This window comes from Amaranthus tricolor, chromosome 3, assembly GCF_026212465.1.
Source record: "Amaranthus tricolor cultivar Red isolate AtriRed21 chromosome 3, ASM2621246v1, whole genome shotgun sequence".
Classification (NCBI taxonomy): Eukaryota; Viridiplantae; Streptophyta; class Magnoliopsida; order Caryophyllales; family Amaranthaceae; genus Amaranthus; species Amaranthus tricolor.
The window spans coordinates 8,424,280-8,447,722 of record NC_080049.1 but is presented as its reverse complement, the minus strand read 5'-3'; the positions used below and the strand labels follow the sequence as shown (position 1 = coordinate 8,447,722).

At 33.1% G+C, this 23,443-nt stretch overlaps 2 protein-coding genes across 6 annotated transcripts; both read right to left on the bottom strand.

The window, feature by feature from the left end:
• Nucleotides 1–269: 269 nt before the first annotated feature.
• On the bottom strand, nucleotides 270–8,899 carry LOC130809445 (proteinaceous RNase P 2). Its single transcript, XM_057675234.1, has 6 exons — nucleotides 7,854–8,899; nucleotides 6,421–6,522; nucleotides 6,119–6,291; nucleotides 5,487–5,607; nucleotides 2,727–2,795; nucleotides 270–812 (listed from the first exon to the last, which is right to left on the bottom strand). The coding sequence occupies exons 1-6, from the start codon at nucleotides 8,730–8,732 to the stop codon at nucleotides 564–566; spliced, it is 1,593 nt and encodes a 530-aa protein (XP_057531217.1). The 5' UTR covers nucleotides 8,733–8,899; the 3' UTR covers nucleotides 270–563.
• A 3,887-nt stretch (nucleotides 8,900–12,786) lies between these two features.
• Nucleotides 12,787–20,277, bottom strand: LOC130809443 (uncharacterized). Of its 5 annotated transcripts, none has more exons than XR_009040812.1 (12): nucleotides 20,015–20,277; nucleotides 16,230–16,342; nucleotides 16,001–16,132; nucleotides 15,837–15,910; nucleotides 15,639–15,744; nucleotides 15,071–15,139; nucleotides 14,825–14,889; nucleotides 14,648–14,746; nucleotides 13,700–13,799; nucleotides 13,554–13,617; nucleotides 13,385–13,461; nucleotides 12,792–13,247 (listed from the first exon to the last, which is right to left on the bottom strand). XR_009040812.1 is itself a non-coding variant. In XM_057675232.1 (12 exons), exons 1-10 carry the CDS (start codon nucleotides 20,175–20,177, stop codon nucleotides 13,555–13,557), a joined length of 984 nt encoding a protein of 327 aa, XP_057531215.1. In that variant the 5' UTR covers nucleotides 20,178–20,277; the 3' UTR covers nucleotides 12,800–13,247; nucleotides 13,414–13,461; nucleotide 13,554. The 5 variants fall into 5 exon arrangements, 3 of the variants coding, with proteins under 3 accessions (XP_057531214.1, XP_057531215.1, XP_057531216.1); XM_057675232.1 differs by having other exon boundaries at nucleotides 12,800–13,247; nucleotides 13,414–13,461; XM_057675231.1 differs by having other exon boundaries at nucleotides 12,787–13,461.
• Between the last annotated feature and the right edge of the window lie 3,166 nt (nucleotides 20,278–23,443).

The window sequence follows — 23,443 nt, the reverse complement described above, 5'->3', positions numbered from 1 at the left end:
TATATATATATACATATACATATATATATATATATATACATATATATATATATATATATACATATATATATATATACATATATATATATATATATACATATATATATATATATATACATATATATATATATATATATATATATATATATATATATATATATATATAATTCTACATTTTCTTCTTATTTCCATTAAAATTCATTCCTATATAAATTGCTTTTTTGATGTAGAAAACTAGGAATTTATTATTTGAGCTTAATGGATGGATCTTTAACAAAGCTTATACCTTTCATCTATTTTAGGTCCTTAACAAAATACTTTAAAAAAAAGTTCTCACAAATACTTTTGAATATTTCCAGACATCACAAGAATTTCATGGAATACAGGAGATGGCATACTTAAATCATGATCTAGCAAACGTTTCGGCAACAGCTAAATCGATAAGTTTACAGTCTAATGTGGCTTTATTTAGCAGGTATTGATGCGATCATTCCATAGCCATGGAGAAGCAGAAGGAGCCGTGAAATGAAGGTACATGAAAGAAAACAACTGCGGCCGACAAACTAATGCTGCCTATGTGGAGATGGTTCCCTCTCCTTCCGTTTACCAGTCAAAGATGAACCCCCATTTTCAGAACTGCGATGAGAATCGTGGACGAAATTATTGTGTGTTGAGAGTGATGTATGCATCGACTCAGAGTCGTTGGACTTGTCTCTGAAACTACTTGATCTGGTGACGCAAAGCCAATTTCTCGAGAGCTCATCGGAGTTTTCACTGGCAATTGGGATGTGCCAGGATCCTCGCTCTGATTCCTGCAAAGAATATATAGTCATCTGTTATCACTTTGACTATGAACTTAGAGCGGCACTGAAGTTTGAAAATACCTCAAGGACTTGACAAAACAAAGATGGTCCAATCATGAAAACTTAATAACGTTAAATTCACATATTTTTGGTAGAAAAAGAGGTCGCACATTAGAAATTAATTAGAAGTCAACTAATCTCGAATGTCTTTCCTACGCGTATAGGCAGTTGTGTGCCGATCAAAATTGTTAACAAAGGACCTTCACACATTAGGGATTAATGAAAAGAAGGAAGATGTTTGATTTCGTGTCATGGTGCTAAAATAATTGTGTATAAAAAGTATCATTCTTTCAATTTTTATAACTAAGGCCGTGCCATATGCACAAACCAAGCAAGTTAGCATCAACCAACCCCTTTTCCAGGGAGTTTGATTGACTCCAGTTTATACAGATTTCATTTCAGACTTGGGTGTGTATGTAGCAGTCCATCCAACCCATGCCCAGATAGAAGAACAAGTTAAAAGGAAGAAAGGAATGATTGGAAACACACATTCAGATCCATGTTATTGGTCGTTATACCTTACATAATATATGGAATATCTTTATAGGTATAATAACTGCTTTTTAGGCGCGACTTTTTTAGCTTATTCTACAATGTCTCAATTGCGTTATATGATGTTAGCTCTAGATATGGGTTCTAATCGAGCAGCCTTATTTCGTTTGATTACTCATGCTTATTCAAAAACATTATTGTTTTTAGGATCCATATCTCTTGTTCATTCAATGGAAACTATTGTTGAATATTCTCCGGATAAAAGTCACAATATGGCTCTTATGGGTAGGGGTGTAACAAAATATATGCCAATTACCAAAAATGTTTTTCTAATATGTACACTTTCTCTTTGTGGTATTCCACCTCTTGCTTGTTTTTGGTCCAAAAATAAAATTCTTAATGATAGTTGGATCTATTCGCCAATTTTTGCAATTAATAGCTTATTTCACGGCTGGATTAACCGCAATTTATATGTTTCGAATCTATTTACTTATGTTTGAAAGCCATTTAAACCTTTTTATAAAAAATTACAGTGGAAAAAAAGTAGTTCATTTAGTTTTGGGTTGGTCAGTTCTCCTTTTTTGGGATTGGGACAAGATTTTGCAAATTCATTTAGTATGTAAAACAAGCAAATAGCACTGGGCAGTTTGCACCTTTCCATCCTCCCCCCCCTCCTCTCTCTTTGGGATTTGGACAAGATTATGCAAATTCAGTTGGTATGTACCCTCCCCTTCTGTTTTTGGAAATTTTGCTTAATCCGCCTTGTGTAAAAAAAAAAAACATCAAACCTAAATATTATATGCTACGATTGTACAACGTGTCTTTAAAAGACTGGAATATAGCATAAGCCTAACTCTTACCCGATATTACAGTTCTCCAAAACTCCAAACAGCATAAGCTATTGCCTAAGGCTCCTTGAACAAACAAACTAGTTGTTTGCATTTCTCATTGGACACTATTGTCGAATATTTGGCTTAGCAACAAGGACATCTATCAAAAATCCACTTTCTAGGGAAGCCTTTAAATACTAATTTAGCATAAGTTGCATATTTGGGTTTTTAGGTTCCATGTTGCAGCTTGAATGCATCTCAAAATTAATTGAGTAGCTTGCTCAATATTATTGAAAGCAAGACTCTGCGTATGACCAGTTTGTCCCTTCTTCCTTCATAAGAAACCTTCCAAAAAATTGCGAGACAGCATGTTTTGAAGTTCCTCAACAACAATTAGTTAAAGCACAAAGTTTCCTTTGATGTTCTTGCATGAGAAACAACATCCAAGCACCAAATCTTCTATTTCCATATTCAAATGAGATATGGAAGAAAAACAAAGATACAATAAGAAAAGTCACAATAAAGGGACATAAATATATACCTGGATAAGTATAGAATATGCTGGAGGCATTTTGAGGATTGGGATGCCTTTCACAAACGTATAGTGGACCTGAAAAATAACAATTTGGCTCAGATAAGAAAATAAACGTGATCTAGAAGGAGAAACAAACTCACTTGAACATGCACAACATTTACATATGCAAAAGTCAAGATAGCAAAGCAAAGCATCTAAATTAGTCTAAGAAACATTTTGTGCAAAAAACAAGGTTACAATTACTTCTCTCTTCCTTTGCTTCCTTATTCTCCCAAGGTTAACCAACTGTTCCAACTGCAATGTATCATCACAAGTGCATTTATTTGCACTTATTAGTATCAATTTTACTCCTTTCCTGATGATTTTTAGGACTAGTTATTTTATTGCAAACTTGCATATTTTTGTCTCATGAGTTTATAAGTCCTACGGAGTGATAAGAGGGTGAAGATTAGGAGAAATGGCCTAAGACCCTTAGCAAACATAGAAGCTGGTGCTACATTACCCAAGGTGCAAAAGCCACGAGTCATAGCTTATACAAAAACACTTGCCACAACTAGCCGCGGGAAAAAACAAACAGGCAAAATAGAAGAAAGCGACGAGTCGTCGCTTTTGCCTGACCAAAAGGCGGCTACTAGTCGGAAGTTATTGGAAGTGAAGAGGAACAACAAAAAGTAGCGACAACTCATCGCTTTTACCTAACCCAGAAGCGAAGAGTCGTAGCTAATCTCTAGAAAGTTGAATTCAATTATTTTGAAGAAGTGACGAGCCACCGCACAGAAGAGACTCGTCACTGGGTCGTAGGATTTCTCTCCACTCGCATTCCACTACTTTGGCAGTTGACATTTTTAGTTTATTTTTATTTATTCTTTTAGTTAACTTGTTAGTTACTTATAAAGAGTGTGTCCTAGGAAATCTATTATTATAAATAATTTAGTTTTAGTTTTTGTCAAAGATAAGAAGTATTTTTATTCGGCGCTTAATGTTTTAGTTTTCTTTAATGTTACGTAAAACTTAGTTTTACTGTTTTCTTTATTTTCCTTCAAACAAATTCTAGTTCTTCATTTCAACAAAGTTCAATTGCAATCATTCTCTGTAAGTTTTCTCATTCTTGTTCTTTTATTTATTATTTAATTGATTTCTCATTAGTTTTAATCATGTCTAGTATCATGTTTAGGGTTTTTTTATTGTTTTTATGTTAGTTTTCATAATTAGCGAGTAATTTCTTGTTCTAGGATTAGGGTTTGATCCTAGATTCAAAGTATGAACTGAAATTATTAAAAGTGTCAATAAAATTAGGATTAAGTGATTAAATTGGGCGAATTAACGCTAAATTAAATATACTTTGTTAACCTAATTGAGATCAAGATTAACTTTGTTTTAGTGTAAATTTTGGTTAAAATTTCTTAATAATTCAGTCAATAGAGCGAAAGTGTGAGAATTGAATTAATAAAGTCTAAATCTGATAATTAATCAATATCTTGAGATTGACATATTCACTTCTAATCACATTCATTACCCAATTTCTATAGATACCAATTATTAATGTGTTCTACTAGAATTTAGAAGATTCTCAATATTGTAGACTTATTTTGATCATCGTTTACCCCAGATTTCCTGTCTTAGTTTATTTTATTAATATATTTGAGTATTTTAGTCATTTGATAGTGTCAGATGAATTTCATTCATACATTTTTGTTTTGTGTTGCGTAATTTTAAAGAGTTGGGCAATTTATTAACTAGCTTCCCTGAGATCGACCCTTTAGCTACACGTACACCGTGCATTGGCAGTTATAAATAAAATTCACAAGTTTTTGGCCCCGAACTTTATTACCCATAAGATCAGCACCTAAGCGCCACATTTAAGCCCATTCGAAAAAATAAAACTACTGCTGCAACATCCTCATTTCCTCAAGAGCAAAACCCTATTTCCATAGTATCCTAGTGTTGCTGCCACGTTCCACTTTCCTTCATTTTTCTAATATGTTGTTTGACATAACATTATTTATGAGTTGCTAAAGCCTAATGATTTCCACTCCTTTTTTGTTCCTTTCGTCTAAGTGTTTAGATCACTCATCAAATTTATTGCTTGAGAAACTTGGCTAAGGCTCTAGGATTGACCTAAATTTTCAGATCCTGCCCTTGAGGTACACTATTCAGTTCAATAGCAAGAGCAAATTGACAGAAAACTTTGAAATTACCAAAGAACAAAAGAAATTAGATGGGTAAATTTGGATTGATCTCTCAGTAATCCATGGAATTTATTTAACGGTGAAAGCTTTTAATGGCTTTAAGAATAAGAAAGAGACTTTTCTAAATGGAGGAACTTCTACACCGGTTTATCTCCATTTGTGAAAAAGCATTTGGCTACCATCAAAGATATGACTAGGCTACTTTATTGTTGAAGATAAATTGAACAATATGGATTTAAGTCCTTAATTAATGATTATTGTTTTGCTTAACCTTTTGGTGTTGGTAGTCTAAATTACGGTTTGGTGTGGTTCGGTCTTCTTTAATTTTGGTTTCGGCTTGATAAAAATTCCGAAACCAAAATTTGTTTAGTTTGATTTCCGTTTAGGAAAAATATCGAACTATAGACCAAATTTTCACCCCCAAGTACTATTGAGATTCTTTTAAATTTGATGGTATAAAAACAGTTTACATGAAAGCACACAGATTGTGATATTTTTTCTCCCTCAAGGCAGTGCAATTTCAGATAACAGGAAATTTAGCAAACAATTAATAAAAAGGATAAAAAAAAAAACATACTTGATGCCTTTCTTTCCACTGGAGGAAAAAGCTGCTTCCAAAGAGTTCAAATATGTGATCATGCATTTCATCATTCGTGACAAGTAAACACTTCATTTTCACAGCAGCATATAGCCAATACCTGAACTCATAAAATATTTTTTTTATGACATAGGCAAGAGACCACAAAACACAATAGAAACTTACAATTAAACAAACTTTAATAGGGAAAAAGGACCATATAGACAAGTAGAGGCCATCAGAAACAAGTACTTTCATGTAAGGAAATTCATGGATTCCAATTCCATTAAATAGGGAGTTATAAGACAGATAATGGTCACTTGGGATATGGAGAGCTCTCAATCAAAGACAGGATGTTTCCATTAATAGAAGTGTTCTAGTTTTCATAGAGACTAGTAGAGGAAGTCAGAAAAAGTATCTCCAATTACAAAAACTTAAAAGTTTGAGACCCAATCATCATTCTCAAAGACAGCATATCGCATTTCATATTTCAACTTTTTATTGGGTGGCAATACCCATTACCAACAATCAAAATAATATAAAGAGAGGCAGAGATTGATTATGCTTCGTAAAAATGAAAAAGCAATGGGGGAGATGGAGAAAAAGATAGGTAAAGGTCGAGAAGTCCTCACCAATCATCATTTGATCCACCGGGTGTTGAATAGAGTGTGCCTTGAGCTAACCACTCCTGAAGCAGCCTTTGACTGGAAGGGTTCCCTTGGAATGCCCGTAGACGTTTATTGTGAAGAACAACTAAAGGCCATTTTTTATCTCTATTATACAGCTCCATCACTACAGATTCAAGCTGCTCTATTGGAATTTTCACCACAAGAAAAATAAAAATATAAAATTAGTATTGATTCATAGATAAAATGGAAGCAAGAGCATGAAAGAAGGAAAGGTAAAAATAAGGAAGTAAACTGAAATAGACCACCTGTGCAATACTGAACCCCCCATCAGCAAAATTTTGCATATATAGCCCAATATTTGCTCCATCTACTATAGCCTTGTAGTCAGAATGCCTATCCACCCACTCCTGCAAAACAACAGAGCAACAAGAATTGTAAAAATAGTACTTTCTCATTCTAGAATACTTGCTACATTACGGTTATTTGCATTATTCATCGTTCAAGCTTATTTTATATATTGCGGTTAATGTGTAAGAAAAAATATAGTCAAGTGGGATCTTGTGTGAATCGTCTAATTGCATACTTTCATAATATTAATTATTTATAATTTTAAGATATGCATAATTCAATATATAAATGATCAAAACAACACATTGAATTGCGTAAAAAGTCAAATGTAGCAAGTATAATGAAACGGAGGAAATATAACAATAGCACAAGTTGATGTTCAAGAGTTAGAGGCTTAGAGCCATGAATTTCCATTGCTTAGATCATCTGCCTGTTGGAGTTTACATCAGAACATCAGCATTAGTAATGAAAGTCTATGTTAGCAGTAACGTTGCAAGCATATACAAAGACTTCACTCAGACACAAATGATTTGAAATGCATCTCAATTCTTTAACGCTAGGATTCGTTTCAACAAAGAGAGTTTAGTGAACTAGTCTTAGAACTATAAAATCAAAGCTCAAGTAAATAGTGAAATCAATAATGCAACTAAAGCTTCCTCTATTCAAGTTAAAACATCAGAAACTTAGTTGCTCCAAGACATTTTTTAATCAAACTATTTGTTCGAAGCAATACTGAATCCAGAAAAATATAAAAATTGTACAATTTTAACTTATCTATTTATGCACTTTTGTATCACAACAAACCATTCCAATCAACTGAAAGTCATTAGCTTCCAATGTTGTAACATCATCGAGTATCAACACAATGCACAATGCACAATGCACAATGCATCCTATTCATTAGCATGTTAAGTAGTAACTACTCTTACATAGTTTACATCCTTGTGCACTGAGTGCCAATTGAGTGATTGGAGCTAATAACCCCATCAATACAACACAGCCCTCAAACTATTGGACCAACCCGCCCCATTACCCACCCCTAGTTGGTACTAACAACTTGCAAATATTATATACTCCTACGCCCTATCTTTAACCTACATGATCAATAACTTTCAAAGTGATCAAACCTGTTTCTATATGAACCAACCTCTTTACATCCTCTTCCAATCACAATCAGAACAAAAAATCTCCTTAATTTCAGCATCCCATAAAACTGAAGTTATGATTCTAATGCAAAACAATAATAATAAAGATAAAAATTCTACCTCAATGAAACAACATTAAACTAAGAACAATCAATCAATCAGAATAAACTTTCAATCCCAAAACACCAACATTTATATAAGGAACAATGAATCTATTAAAACAAAGATAACAAATACACACTCACCATAAAAGACTTGAAATTTGACTTGACTTCCCTCTCCATAGCCAAATTAGCAATAGATTGTGCAAACCTTTCTGTCTCCCCACAATCAATATCTACACAAACCAACTGCTCTCCACATCCATGACAGCCCCCATTATCACTAATCTTAACTTTCTTGACTTCCCATTGTCCTTTCCCTAACCACCCTTTCTCATGCCACCCACCACCACACCTTTCCTTCTGTTCTCTCATCTTTTCAACATCCCACTCCTCAACACCCACTTCTGCCGCCTTCACCCCTCGAAACCAATTCTCTATAACCTCAGCTGTCTCCTCACTCACACCCTTCACTACACCCCTCAACTTATGCAAATACTCATACACTTTATCTCCTTTTCCCAACGCTGCACTAACCCTTAAAAGGGCACTTAATTCTATCTCTTCTAGTCTCACCCCATTACTTTTCATATGCTCCTCAACATCATACGCTTCCTCAACCTTCAAATTAGCACAATAACTCAACAATACAGGACTATAAGTTCTCAATCTAGGTAAAATCCCATTTGATTTAATCAAGTTAAAAGCATGATCTGGGTCGTTTTTTGCAGTTGAAAGGCGTGCAATTTGGGTAATTGTTGCCTCAGTTGGAGGGATTTTCTGGGTTTTCATTTGATGGAAAACATTAAACCCTTTTTCAAGAGCTAAATCTTTGCTTGGTGAGGAAAGTATTTCAGGGGAAGAACAAAGATGAAGAATTGCATTAAAATGACCAGCAGAAAGATGGAAATTTTGAGATAGAGCAGATTCATATAAAGTTATTGCCTTTGCGAGATCATTTTGCTTCAAACAAGTTCCTAATTCATACAAAAGTTGTGATTCTTGGGTTCTCTTTTTCTTCATACTGAGAATGAAAAGGGTTTAGAAAGATGTAATGAAAGAAGGTTGAAGATGGTAGGCCTATTGCGGCGGTTTTCTCTCCCCTAACCGTCTTCTCTCTCCCGTAGGTTGGAGGACAAACAACAAATTTGATTCCGGTCTTCAGCATTTGAATTGAGCCGAATGAGCCCAACATGTCCAAAGAATTTTTTTTAAAAAATCTATTCAAGTATATCGAACAAAATATGAAAAGTTACGCTCCCTTATTGTTCTACCCATTAGTCTTATATTTCTTTTTTTTTTTTCTTTTAAAAAAAAATTCATTAGTCCTAATTATTTTTTATTATTATTTATTCATCACTTTTAATTTACATTTTATTCTTAATCAATAAGTTAAAATATAATCATGTGGGATCTTGTTTGATTCGTCTAAATATAAGAATTATTAATATCAAGTTTTTTATGTTTTTAAATAAAAATCAATAAGAGATATTAAGGATTAAAATGTTACTTCAACAAGTGTAAAAAACTAAATGAGACTAATGAGTCTAATAGGAGAGAATAATAATTTGTGATTTGTTATTGAGTGTAATAAATATAATACCGAATAAGGAGAAGAATAATTATATAAATGATATTAAAGGGTTAAAATTAAAAAAAAATAGAGATGCGCTAATATATTTTTTTTAAAGATCGTAAAAAAAAATAAAACTAAATGATTCACGATATTGTCAAGAAAATGGCTTCCTTCCTCACGCATAACTAATTTCTAAAATTATTAGTAGGTTCCTTTTAAAAAACCTAATTACTAAATCCCGTTCCTGTCACTGAAAGTTATTGACAATAACCTAATTTACATAGAAATCTGCACAATAATACATCAAATTTACAGTTTAAATAAACAAATCATCAAGAAGGAATAAGATGGAACAATTGATGCTTTTGATAAGTTTACTTTTCAAAATTAGTCACAACACTTTATTTCTCCCTCTTCAATTGAAGTTCAATTTTTCTCTTCAATAGAGTTGACCTTTAACGTATTGTAATAAATATAATAGGCATTTTTATCATTATAAATAGGTATATTAATGAGTTATAGTAGTTGTTTTAATTAGTAAATGTAGTTATAATAATCGTTAATAGTAAATTACATGTTCATGTAAGTACTATGATGGTTTATATTAGATGCTTTTATCAATAGAAGTAGATATAGCTAAAACAACAACTAAATTAGGTTAAAATAACAACTATAAGTAGTTATAAGCCCAACTTTAGCATTGTAAAATACCAATCATATTAAGTTAAAATGTCAATTGTAAATATGTTAAGTTAAAACATCAGCAATGTTAAATTAAAAAACCAACTATGATAAGTTAAAATGCCAATTGTAAACCATCAACTATATGTACTTAAAATGCCTACTTTAAGCTAGATAAAATATCAATTATACGTAGTTAAAATGCCACCTTAATTTAGTTAAAATGTCAACTTCAGAATGCAAACACACCAACTTAATCTAGTTAAAATGTCAACTTCAATTCACTAAAATACCAACTATAACATTCTAAAACACCAACTATAAGTAATTAAAATGCCAACTTAAATGAATTAAAATGCAAACTTTAATATGATACATGGGCGTTACTAATCAAAGTGTCCGCCCGCTTAAGGTCCTCTGAAAACAGGAACCTCATATATTAACAAACTCCTTATAATTTATCAATTAAGTGTGTCTTAACTAGTAGCATCTCTTTATGTAATATTACTCGTCAAAGTTTTAAAACCTATTAAATTTTGTCACGCGCGAGCGAGCATTTCAATAGTCCCTTGGTTCAGCTGTGTCTTTTGGTGTTCTGTGATGGTTGGTTCTTTTTCACGTGGCTTTTCTTATTTCAATCATTAAGGGTTAGTCTCTATCAAATAAGTTTTTACTTATACCTTAAAAAGAGAATAAATATAATTAATAATCAGTAATCCTAAGAACATTAATGCATATTTGTAAGATCACATGATACTACGATCCGATTCTACTGATTTCGATCCTACACCCTCAACGATCCTAAGTAGAAACTCAATCCTAATAACCTTGGTCTCTATATATAACAAGCTCATAATGTCATGCTAAGTAATCATTCTAACTCCTAAGCCTAAAAACATAGTCTACTTTTTCTATTAGGCCATGACAATTCGTCATATAATCTCACTGTAGCCTACTTATGTGGACACGGGACACCCATGGGCTCGGGCCCACAAACCCACGGGTCTAGAGCATTGACTTGCACATACATTTGGTGAGGTTCATTGTTTCCTAAAACCATATGGTAGTAGAAAGGTTAGCTCAACCAATATATATGCAAGTCAACAACCCACTATTTTATCGATGTGGGATCTTATCTCACATGTGAAGTATTTTCAATATTTTCTTCTCTTCTAAAAGTTAAAAACTATGTTTATATTTAATAAATAGAGTTGAATCTTCCCTATACCCCTTTTAGAAAAACTAAGTGTTTTTGAATTTGCCTTTTAAGTCTCAAAAAAAAATCACTATTAAAATTAAGATACCAAAATATATGCACACATACTAAAAAAAGGATAAATGTGAAATTATGAAAGATAAATAGTAATGACATTATAGTATTAATTAAATTTATTAGTCTACTAAAAAATATTAGTTCAAATTTAGGTTTGATCCATTAACCTTATATTACAAATATGTTATTCAACCATTGACCTATAGTAATTTTTGTTACAGTTATTCACCTTTTTAATTATATAATATATTAGTAAGGGGGTGCCAAAGTCAAAATTACAAAGGATCGAATTTTCGGCAAGAAGGGTCGGGGCTCCGCGGGCCCCTGATGTGGCTTCGCCTATGAGTATAAAAACTTGTGAAATGCACGGAGTTGTGAGTATGAAGATGTATAAAAAAATTCAAAGATATGTGATATTCAAATTAATTTAATCATTTTTTTTTATTAAATTGTATGATATGAATTTGATTTTAATATTTGAATTAATTTAATTATTTGTATTCTATGTTAGGTAAATTTGTATTTCAAAAAAAATGTTAGGTAAATTTTTAATAATTTTTAACACATGTTTTTTTTAACATTATTTATATCATTCAATGCAAGAAATTTTCTTGTTGATTAGTTTTATGTAAATATTCAAATTATTAAGTTTATAAAGATGGTAAATCTACGCTACATAATAAAATCAAATTAATAATTTATCTAATATAGTTTAATGTAAGCCATTATTAATTTTTTTGATTTTAAATGTGGAATTTTTCAGTCTTTTTATTAAACGTATAATGATTTTCAAATTTAATTTGAAAGCTATTTTTACTTTTATAATAAATATAGCAAAATGAGTTCAAACCCATATTATTATAAAGCAAAAGTTTGTAAGCGGCAGCATTATTATGAGACGGGTACTAATGGACTGACCCAAAATTTAAAAATAATAAAAAAAATCAATTTTTACTTAAAGTCAATCCTGACATTAAAGTAATTAATTTTAACTTAAAGTATATAACTTTAAACGGATCACTTAAAATAAAAAAATTTAATTTCGACCTAAAAGTGATCAATTCTGACATTAAAATAATCAATTTCTACTTACAAGTGTATGACGTTATATGGATCATTTTTAAAGTGATCATTTCAAATCTTAAAATGACCAATTGTATACTGCGGGCAACTTAACTTCATATTTAACAAGTTCAAAAATAATTAATTACAATCTTAAAGTGATCAATTTAAAATTTATGTTACTAAATTATAAGTCATTGCATGTATATTGATCAATAATAACATATAAGCATTAACGAATTCACTATAATCTTAAAGGGATCAATTATAATCTTAAAGTGGTCAATTTCGACTTTCAAGTTATATATTATAAATAATAAGTTATACTTTTTAAAATAAATCAATTTTGACCTTAAAGGTATCAATTAGACAATAATAAACTTAAAATGAACAATTAGTAATCGTGTATTGTAAAAAAAATGACCGATAAAACTACTCTTGTATAAGTGATCTCACGATAAGGCGTTCTCTCCCAAGAGATGCTGATTTTATAAGTCAACCTTTAAAACACAATCTATTCACAGGGGGAATAAATCCGAAGTAAAGATATTGTTTTTCACAATCTCAATATAGTCTTTCATAATTTCATGTAAATCTTGTATTGCTTTAGTCAAATAGTATGGACCAACTTAAAATAATGAATACTTCCCAATAATGTACCTAATTGTATTTGTCACATGAAAAATGTATTATTATTGTAACATTTTAAGGTTGGTGCACGCTAAAATAGTCTAAACTAAATTCATACGAAACTTTTTCCATAATCTCGTAGCTCTAAAGCTCTCATCAAGTAGTAAAACAAAATCTGAATTGGTTTGCCATCAAGCAGTCTGCAGGCACCTACATCTAGTGCTCCACAAGTGCATCCATGCAATCCTGTCACAAATTTGTTCTCTTGTATGTCTGAAACCATAGATTTTCTTTTGAGCTTCCGCGCTTATATGCTCTAAAAACACAACAAACATTCATTATTACAATACTAAGAGTACGAGACATTTTGCATTACTCCATTATAATCCAAAGCTAGAAAACTATAAATCTTTAGTGCACACTTGATATTCTGAACGAAGAAACACTACTTACACAAACCAATGTATGACAACACTACTTACAATCCAACCGCGAGTTTGCAAAAGAATCAATGATTAAATGGTCCAAGTCTGCAACAAGGGTGAATTTCAGTGGACGAGATGTGTTTTGAAGACTAGTGTTTGTCACTTGAAGGTCATGTTGGTGAAAGCTGAATACTCACACTATAAGTATCGTATAAGTTCAACCGCGTATTTTCCCTTCCTTGTTGTAACTATCTCACCAATCTGCAAAGCCATTGTGTACAGTTTAATGATAGTTTGCTCGACAACAATGACTTCGGTAATAAAGCTAATGTGAAAAACCCACCTTCAGTCTTCCACTGCCACTGACTGAGACTACATCATCAGTCTTTAGTGTGGCTCCATTTTTAGTCACAGTACTCCAGTTTATACGCACGTCTCCTTTGCTACAAGAAAGAAAGGTTGAGCAGAGCATAAATGTTATAAGTTTCATTTCTACTTCAAATCCATATGATGCCTTAGACCGTAAGTCAGAATTTAGCATAATGAAATGAGCATATTTTCGTATGATTCCCATCAAAGAATCAATTCTTAATGTCATGGTGAATTTCGTAGCATTCTGTTAAATAAGCATAACTAATAACTACACATTATGCAATATACATGAAACAGCAATCCGAATCACAGAAGATCACCAACGCAGGAAGACAGAAAGTGTTCGGCACATGTATTGTATTTTGGAATTGTTCCTACTTCCTACATACGGAAGTATTTATCTCATGCCAAATTGTTCATGTTATGCTATACAAGACTCTATAAACAAAAATTTAATGAAACATACCACCAACACTTTACAGCAATGTTAAAAATAAGAAGAGGAACAAGTTCACATCCATGAAAATAACATAATGGAGGATCCAGGAAAACAGAGCTTGCAATAGCCAAGCTAATATACTAGTTTGACAACTAAGAATAACGGATTCCAAGTGATCCTGTAACATGGCCAACACTCCATGAATCACTGACCTAAATTTAAAGCATTCATGATTCCATAGTTAGTTCTTGTCCATTACATGAAAAGAACACTGAACCAGAAACAATGATATATTGCTAACATTACAATTCACAACTTACAGACAGGTCAATACCAGTCACAAGCACAGTGTTTCGACAAACTGAAGAAAGAGTTGTTGTACTAATTGATATCCATTGTCAAACATAACTCACCAACAATCTAGAGTAAGATAACATTTTACGGATTACAAAAGGATGAATGAAAGATGCATGAATCTACCTTATCAAATCAGAAAACTTAGACCGTGAAATTTTGAATCCAGCACTAGCTATAGCGTCAACTCTCAAAGAGGACTCTACAGTCTTAAAGATCTTGGTTCTGCAAATAATAAATGAAGAGTATGTCATTAATTTTTAACAGATGTAGAAAAAGATAAAGCAGCAAAACAATCACTACCTTGGTGGTTCATATACAAGTGCTTCCAAGGGTATCAATGTAATATCGACAGGAACTTTACCAACCTGCCACAAAAAAGCTGTTCATAAAAGGATTTTGGACGTACTTCAGTTAGTGGCAATTAATAATGTTCATTAGTCTTCTCAGAGGTGCCATATTACTATAGAAATAAATTAACAGCTAAGTCTGACCTTTAAGCGTCAGCGCAAAAAGAAAGAAAACGAAAATCAATTAGAAGTTATCTACCTTGTCCAATGATGAAATCATGTAGTCAACAAGGTCAGGAACAATAAGAACTTGAGCCCCCTTTTCTCCCTGTCCATCAAAATATATACTATCAACAAAATATATCCAAAGTCATAATCACATATCTTGGCTAGACAACATATATTTACAAACCGTTAATGAACAACCCCCTCCCCTTCTCTTCCTCTCAAAGACCCTTTTAGGGTATAAAGTTTCTTGTCCTTGCCTAATATACAAAGATTCTTCTTCCGAAAGAGAAACATAATGTAACACTTATAAGAGAATCTAAACTACCACAATAAGGGTTATCAATACGATCCTTACTTAATATAAAGAACATTTTATCAGCTTGGTTCAAATCAAGGCTGCTTGAAAAAGTGTCACAATATGGTTCATTCTACATTTCAAGCAATGATCAGAATTAGAAACTCCAAACAACATTAGATATGAAATCCTTGATTTAATATAAGAAACTAGTATATTCAGATTTTCAGGATTCCATAAATCTAGTATGACATAATGTAAGATCGAATTCAGAATCAAATAGACTACATAAGATTAAAGATACCTGAAGGATAATATCCCCAAGCTTTTCTCTAGCAATCCCTGTGCCCAGAATTGAGCCAAGGAAATCACCATGGGAAGGTGGTTGATACCCAAAGTTCCCTGTAATGCTAAAGACAGTTTTCTCTAAATAAAAATAAAATATTGGAAAATACTACTTTTAGATAACTTGAATGATTCATGAATTTACAGAATGACCAACCTCATTGCGGCAACTGTTTCAGGAAGAGTTCTAAGAACGTCTGGGTGTCCTACTGAGAGTCGACAACGCTCAGCCTACAATATCCAGAGAAGCGCAAACTACATTAGATGAAGGCTTGCAATCTATACCCATTAAATTTCACTAGCCACAGCAACAGTTTAGACCTCTGAATACCCTCCATTAGGAATAGCCTTTACATCAGCTAATTTTTTCAGAGCCATCATAGCCTCATTCATTACCGGGGGGGTAAGAAAATCTGTATGCAAGATTTCTCTTCTCAATGATGCTCGGTTCGCCTTGGATAGACCAGAGAACATCAAGTTAGACTACCTCCAGATATAAAGCTACAACTATTATTCCAATTTCTACAATAGAAAGAGGTGAAGCAACTACCATATCAATAATATTCTTGATCTGTTCAACAAGACTTCTATCTACAACTCCTTTAAGCAATACATCCACTTCACTCTTTGTACTCTTTGTAGCTTGTGTAGTTCTGCATATCTCTGCAGGTTTGGCCATAGATTCTTATATTGAGATACTTTTGTACCAAGTCCAAAAATTTCTCAGTTACAATGATATAAAATCACCACCATGAGTTCAAGATAACAACCTGCATATTAGACATATTTTGTACAAGCCAAAAGTAGAGACTTGGATCCACTAGTACCGCATGGAAATAAACTTCACATAGATCTTTAATTGCTACGAGATGAGGTTTTTTTTCTTATGTGACCATATCATTTATATGTTTTAGCATACCCTTCCAGCCAAAGACATACACTTTGCTCAAAGGTATATGTCCATCTTCTCTTTATTCTCCGTTTCTCCCTCGGTCTCTCGCTCTATTTCTCGCCAAGACCAAACCAAGATTCACTATTGTTGGGCCCATCAGCCGGGAATGACTCACATTTTCGTTTTGCACCGAGTCCACCCGAATTAATTTTTGAGCACTTCCCAAAAGGCCTCAGATTGAAGTTGGATCAACAATATGCTTGTCAATTCTTTTTTACTTTTCTGATGTGGAACTTGGTATGTACACTCAACAACTATCGACACCCAATGACAATCTTAACTAAACTTACTGCCGTGCTATTGACAAAGAGACCAGCTTTTAACTACTAGAAGAAACGAGACCAGCTTTTAACTACTAGAAGAACCTTGTTCTTCCCACTATTAACCAACTATTACATAAAAAAAATTACATTCTGAGAAAGGAGAAATATCTATATTCTATCCTGGTAACTTCAAACATTCTAATTCCATTTCCCGTTGTCCTAAACAATCAACTTTTTGTATTCATTGCTAACAATAAAATTCCACTTCTTTTGAAAATAAAACATGTTTTTGAATGAAAGGTCAAAGGAGATATTGAACTTCTAAAATTGCTTTTAGATCAATGAAATTTCTTCAACGCTCTAGCACCGTACATTAATAGTTATGCTCCAACAAATCAACAACAAAGCATAACTTTTTAAAAAAGGAAAATTTGATTTAAAAGGTACGAACTTTAGGTCATCCGCTTTTAAAAGTTTGAACTTTTTCTTATTTTTTAAAGGTTCGAACTTTATACCCCATCCACTTTTAAAGGTTCTTCTGGTTTTAGTAACCTGGAATATCAGGATACCATCTTCCTCAACTTGATTTTTCATCTTATTTCTTCCTTAAACCTTCACCATGGTCTCTTCATCTGATTTCTTCCTTAAACCTTCACCAGCTTTCACCTGCTACCGTGGAGATCATCGACGGCCACCGTGACCAACCCACCTTCAATTCAATTTCATGTATTATTTTGATTTTTGAAATCCCCAATTTCCAAAAGTTAGGATTTTCTTTAATTTCAAATTTCAATTTCGATTGTCTACACCATGTTCTTTTTAATTTTTTTTTGGGGTTTCTGGGTTATTCTTCTTAGAAGACAATCCATGAGCCTCTTCAATCATACCATAAGCAGCTAAACCTCTAATTAAACTGATATAAACAATTGCATTTGGCTTGATCTGATTGCATATCATGATTTCGAGAACTTGTATAGAAACATCCAGTTTCTCATTTCTACACAACTCCAGAATCATAAACCTACAAGAGCTATTTGCGATCTTGTGGTTTCTTCTCTCCATCTCTCTGAGCACCTCCACAGCCACGCCAAATTTATCTGCCCGACAAAAACCTCAGACAAGACAACAATGAGTTATCTCATCAGCTACAATCCCCTTCCTATTTGTTTCATCAGCTACAATTTCCTCGTCAAATAATGGAAGATAAGGTGATCGGGCTAGTTTAATATGTGCAATTTCTCAATCATAAGGTTCATACTTCTTTACGCCAAATGTTGCCTCCTCTTCCTCATTCTTCTTGATTTTTCAGGTTTTAATTTTCAAGTAAAGATGCTTTTTTTTTCTTTTGTTTATTCATTGCAAATTTTCTTGTTTTTATGTTAAATATGAGGATGATGATGGTAAGGAGGTAATAAGGGAGGGATAATTTGGGAAGTGGGTTGAAGATGGAGGTTAAATCTCATTAATGGAGGAAAACTCTCTTTTAGATGTGAGTATTAATGTTTGGTTGAAGAAAGAAGCTGGTTTAGCCGGTTAAAGGTAATATGAACCTTTAAAAGCGGATGGGGTACAAAGTTCGAACCTTTAAAAAATAAAAGAAAGTTCGAACCTTTTAAATCAAATTTTCCTTTAAAAAACAACCCTAACCGTAAAAACAAAAGAACCACCATCACTCTCATAAGTTATAGCAAGCATTAGTTATCTCATTATGCATTTTCATTTAGGGTGTATCCTTTGACACTAAGCATGAACCATGATATAACCATTATATTCTGTTGAGTCAAGACCCAATTCCAATGACCTTGGTGATGAGTTTGATCTCTTGATTGCTCATGCCTTATCTTGCACTCTTGAGAGTGAAGATGTGAGGACATGAGTTATGGAGGATTGAGATTTAGATCACTTGATGAAGTGATCAAGGTGAATGATTTGGAGTGTCTTAATGAAGGCAAGGCACGAAGATTAGGAGGGTTTGAAGACTGCTCGAGTGGTCAAGCATGTATGGCTCGGTCGAGCCACAAAGCAGACTAGACCTCCGCTCGACCAGGCGAGCAAGGTTGCTCGACCCGAGCGACCATCATCTCCCTTATTCGTCAGTTTCTGTTTTATGTGGGAGTTTTTGTGGGCTTTAAGCCCTTTTGTACTAGGTTACTCTAATATGTTTTAGGGTTATATAAGGAGTCTTAGAACATCATTAGGGCATTGGAGAGGCATATACAAGAGAGTAAAACTAGGGATCACAACATAAGAGTTCTTCCTCTTTGTATTTGTATGTTTGTGTGAGATTGAGTTAAAGGTTCAATCTTTATTTTGAGAGAGTGTTCTCAAGGATTGGAAAAGTGAGTAAGTAATTTATTATTGCGTATATTAATGATAAGATGCTTGTTTTGAGGGGAGGTATCCATAGATACCTCATATTTCTTGTGTGTTTGCTATTGTTGTTTCTTGCTCTGTTTTTGGTGTTCTATTTGCATTTGTTTTTGTTATTGTTTCTTCACCATTGCCATAGCCCATTCACAACATATTCATTTAATAGGGGGTGCTTGGTTTGGAGAAAAAACATTTTCGTGAAAAATACTTCAATAATCCATTTTCTATTGTTTGGTTTGACAAGGAATTATAATGAAAAACTTTAATGAATCCATCACTCAAAATGGAAGAAAAACAAATTTCCTCCACCCTTCAATCTGCAACCCCTTCAGCTTTCCATCAATCAAAACAAAGAAAAATTAATTATCATTTGCATTTCATGGAAAACTGTTTTTCAAGGAAATTATTTTCCACAAACTAAACACCCCCATAAGTATAGAAATGTCACATCACATTGTATTGATATTGTGGTGCGTTCAAAAATAGAGAATGTTATAAGCATAAGATGGGCACAAAATCAAATCTTGGAATTGAGTGATTGTGAATGGCATTTCGTCGAACACTTGGGCGACCCTCAATTAACTCAAAACCCAACAATATCCAGCTTATCGTCCACAAAATTATGGCGTTCCAGTGAACTTGACAGACAGATAACATAGCAATTGAACAATTTCCAACAATAACTCAAAAGATTTCAAGAATGAAATGGCAAAACTTGAAAAAAAAAAATGGAATGAATAAAGTGAATACCTGAAGGAGTAGATGGTGTTACAAATGAGAAAGAATGGAAGGTTGGGCAATGAAGAAAGAGGAAGGCGGGAGGAGGAACAATATTTGAAAATGGTTTTGGGTATGGAGTGATGAGATTAGTAGCAGCAGCCATGGAGAACTGTACTCGAGATAATGCGCTCATCTTCCAAATTGTTTTCACGGGATCGTCAATACTCCTACCGTTCGCTCAACACTTGTATCTTTGGGAGTATTTGTTTCAATTCAAGTAGCTAGTTTTGTAAATGGATTGCTAAAAACAAAATTGATTTTTGTTAAAAAACTTTCTGTGAGATCTCTAATTATACTGGCATAAAAAGAAAAATATAGAGTAAGTTTTTCGGTAGACATGAAGAATATTGTAAGTAGATACTTAGAATATTATAAGTACTTAATACTTACTCAGTGGACATTAAATATATTGTAAATATGTATTAAAGATATTGTGTGTAGGTATTAAGGATATGATAAGTAAGCTAGTAGGTTAAGAGTCTTGATAGACATTAAGAATATTATAAGTAGACATTAAAAATATTATAAGTAGACATTGTAAGTACATTAAGTATATTGTAAGTTGACATTAAATATACACTAAGTAGACATTAAGGTTTAATGGGTTGGGCCTGAGATATGTCTCTCAATGAGTGTTTTTAGTTATTAAAAGAAATATTTTTGTTTTTTTACAAAATTAGTTGTCATACATAGGGATGCAGGCGGGGCGGGTCTAATAGGAGACCCGCCCCATCCCCGTCCCATCGGGGCGGGGATGGGTCCCGGTTTGATGGGTCATGGGGTGGGTACGGGTATAAAATTCATACCCACCGCGGGGATGGGGATGAGTTTTAGACATGTATTTTTATTTGAGACTTTGGTTATGTGTTTGTTTGAGACTTTGGATATGTAATTGTTTGAGACTTTGGATGGGTGATGGGGCGGGGATGGTTTTAGGTACAAACCCATCAGGGCGAGGACGAGAAAAAAAATTATACCCGCCGCGGGGATGGGAATTCCAATACCCGCCCCGCCCCGCCCCGTTTGCATCTCTAGTCATATATACAATACATTTGAACATTATAGTTTTGAAATTTATCAATTTTAAGAGATAAATTTGAAATATATTTAAATTTTATACAAATTCAATTTGGATATCAAATCCAAACTCAACTCATTTGTAAAATTTGAACTCGTAATTAAATTTACTACATATAATAAGTCAAGAGTCAAAATTTTATTTTAAATTTATGTTTTTCTCTATTATTTTTACAATTTTAGAATCCAAAATATGAGTGAAATGTCTAGATAGATTATGGGTTCGATTGCATCTAGGTGTGAACCAAGTATGCAAGGCACACATGGCTCAAGTGCAAACCCAATAGGTGAAGATAATACAAATGAAGATGATGAAACGCAGCAAATAAACAAAAGTCCACAACAAATACTAAAGATCATCGCAGCAGATAACCAAGCCTACCAGGCATTAATCAAATCTGTTGACTAGCAGACCTTGCAAGGCTTAGCCAGAGTAGGTCTCAGCTTCTTGGGAGACATGGAGGATAGAAATGGAATCTCTATACATGGACCTTACTGTCATGGCCAAAGGTTACTTTTTACAATCACAAGAAGTCCCCAAGAAATCGAACTAAGGTCGTGAAGTCAACCAGTTCATCTGACAGTGTTATTCAGCCTTTGTGCTGATTTATTTGCTCTTCAAATGTGCACATGTTTGGCACGTGACTTCATATGACCGTTAATGTTAGTTAGTCTTATGTTTGGTAGCCTTAGCTATTTTTGGCTTGTTTCTTAGGCTTATAAATAAGAGGCCTTAGCCCTTGTAATCTCAGTTCAAATTTAAATAACACAAACGTATTTGTTTTTTCAACATTGTCTGTTTTGACATTTGAGTATTAGTCATACACTCAACCCTTTGATTTGTTAGTCACACAAATTCAAAGTTTATCCTGCATTCTACAAGGTAATCAATCCTTGGGTTGCAATATCAAATACACGAAGGTGGTGAGTGAAGCCATTAAAGGGTATTTCATCAGCCGGAAAGTCAAGAACCTAGTTCTTGAGGTTGATTCTATGCATAGTTTCATTTAGATTGTTTCATTCCTATTCTAGTCTTTTGGGTATCACTCTTGGGCAAATTAAGGTGTTTAAGGACCCCCTTAATTTGGTGCAAGGTGTAGTCAAAGTTTATTATGCGAGTCTAAATTAGACTTAAGTCTATAGAACAGGTTTATTATGAAAAGATTAGACTTATATCAAATTAGTTTTTATTAGACTAAATCCAAACAAGACTCGATTCTAACTCACAAAGTATTAGAAAATAGAACTTTTTCATTAAAGTTGGGTTTGAGGGTCAAGTTTTGGTTAAGTACTAGAGCTAAACTTAGAGTGCATGACCATATTTAGTCGTCGTGAACATAATTTGCTTATGTAAACAATTTTGCTGATATATTTTTTGTCTTTAAAACAGAAAAATTAAAAAAACCAAAACTATTTCAAACCAAACAAACTTTTCAGTTTACTTCAAAAAAAAAAAAAAAAAAAAAAACCAATTCTAGTTGGTTAATCAAACAAAAATATTTACTCCTGCTTATGAAATTGTAGCATCTGTAAATGGTAATAACTCTTATTTCATCCACATACACACCTAAAATTTTTATACTCACCATCCACTTATTACTCATAACGGATTTGCCCATCTAGGTTTGTATTCAAACACATCATCAGATTTGCCCATCTAGGTTTGGAGGATTTGAAAAAAATAAGACATTTTAACAACTTATGTCCCAAAATAAGATCCGTGAAAACTTATTTCTCAAAATAAACGTCCGTACATCCAAACCACTGGTTAGGATAAGTCGCTGTTAGTAACTGCGAAAGAGGAAAAAAAAAAAAAAGAAAAATAAAAACCCCAAAGTCGCTGTTAGTAACGACTTAAAAAAAAAAAATTTTTTTTTTTTTTAAGTCGCTGTTAGTAACAGCGACTTAATGTTTTTTAAGTTTTCAGTTCTCAGTTACTTCCTCATTCCAACCTACGAGATTAAGAAGTTATCAGTTAACCTTAAAGTCGCTGTTACTAACAACGACTTTGGGGTTTTAATTTTTTTTTTCCTCATTCGCTGTTACTAACAGCGACTTTGGGGTTTTTATTTTATTTTTTTTTTCCTCTTTCGCTGTTACTAACAGCGACTTATCCCGAGGCTAGGCTTGGATGTACGGACGCTTATTTTGGAAAATAAGTTTTAACGAACCTTATTTTTGGAATTAAGTTGTTTATTTATCTTACTTTTTTCAAATTTTCTCTAGGTTTGTATTCTAACACATCGTCACCCATTATGGTTGATTGGATATACCCATTAGGCCATTAGGATTATACCCACTTTATATTCGGTCAATATTCGT

Bases quoted from the DNA above. Each gene is read 5' to 3' on its own strand.
- LOC130809443 (XM_057675231.1), bottom strand. From the start codon at position 20,177: ATGAGCGCATTATCTCGAGTACAGTTCTCCATGGCTGCTGCTACTAAT. The intron at 16,343-20,014 runs GTATTCACTTTA...CCAAACCTGCAG, and splicing joins AACACCATCTACTCCTTCAG to AGATATGCAGAACTACACAA. The intron at 15,911-16,000 runs GTCTAAACTGTT...TGGATATTGTAG, and splicing joins CTAATGGAGGGTATTCAGAG to GCTGAGCGTTGTCGACTCTC.
- LOC130809445 (XM_057675234.1), bottom strand. From the start codon at position 8,732: ATGAAGAAAAAGAGAACCCAAGAATCACAACTTTTGTATGAATTAGGA. The intron at 6,523-7,853 runs GTGAGTGTGTAT...GTTGTTTTGCAG, and splicing joins CAAATTTCAAGTCTTTTATG to GAGTGGGTGGATAGGCATTC. The intron at 6,292-6,420 runs GTGGTCTATTTC...CCAATAGAGCAG, and splicing joins GGGGGTTCAGTATTGCACAG to CTTGAATCTGTAGTGATGGA.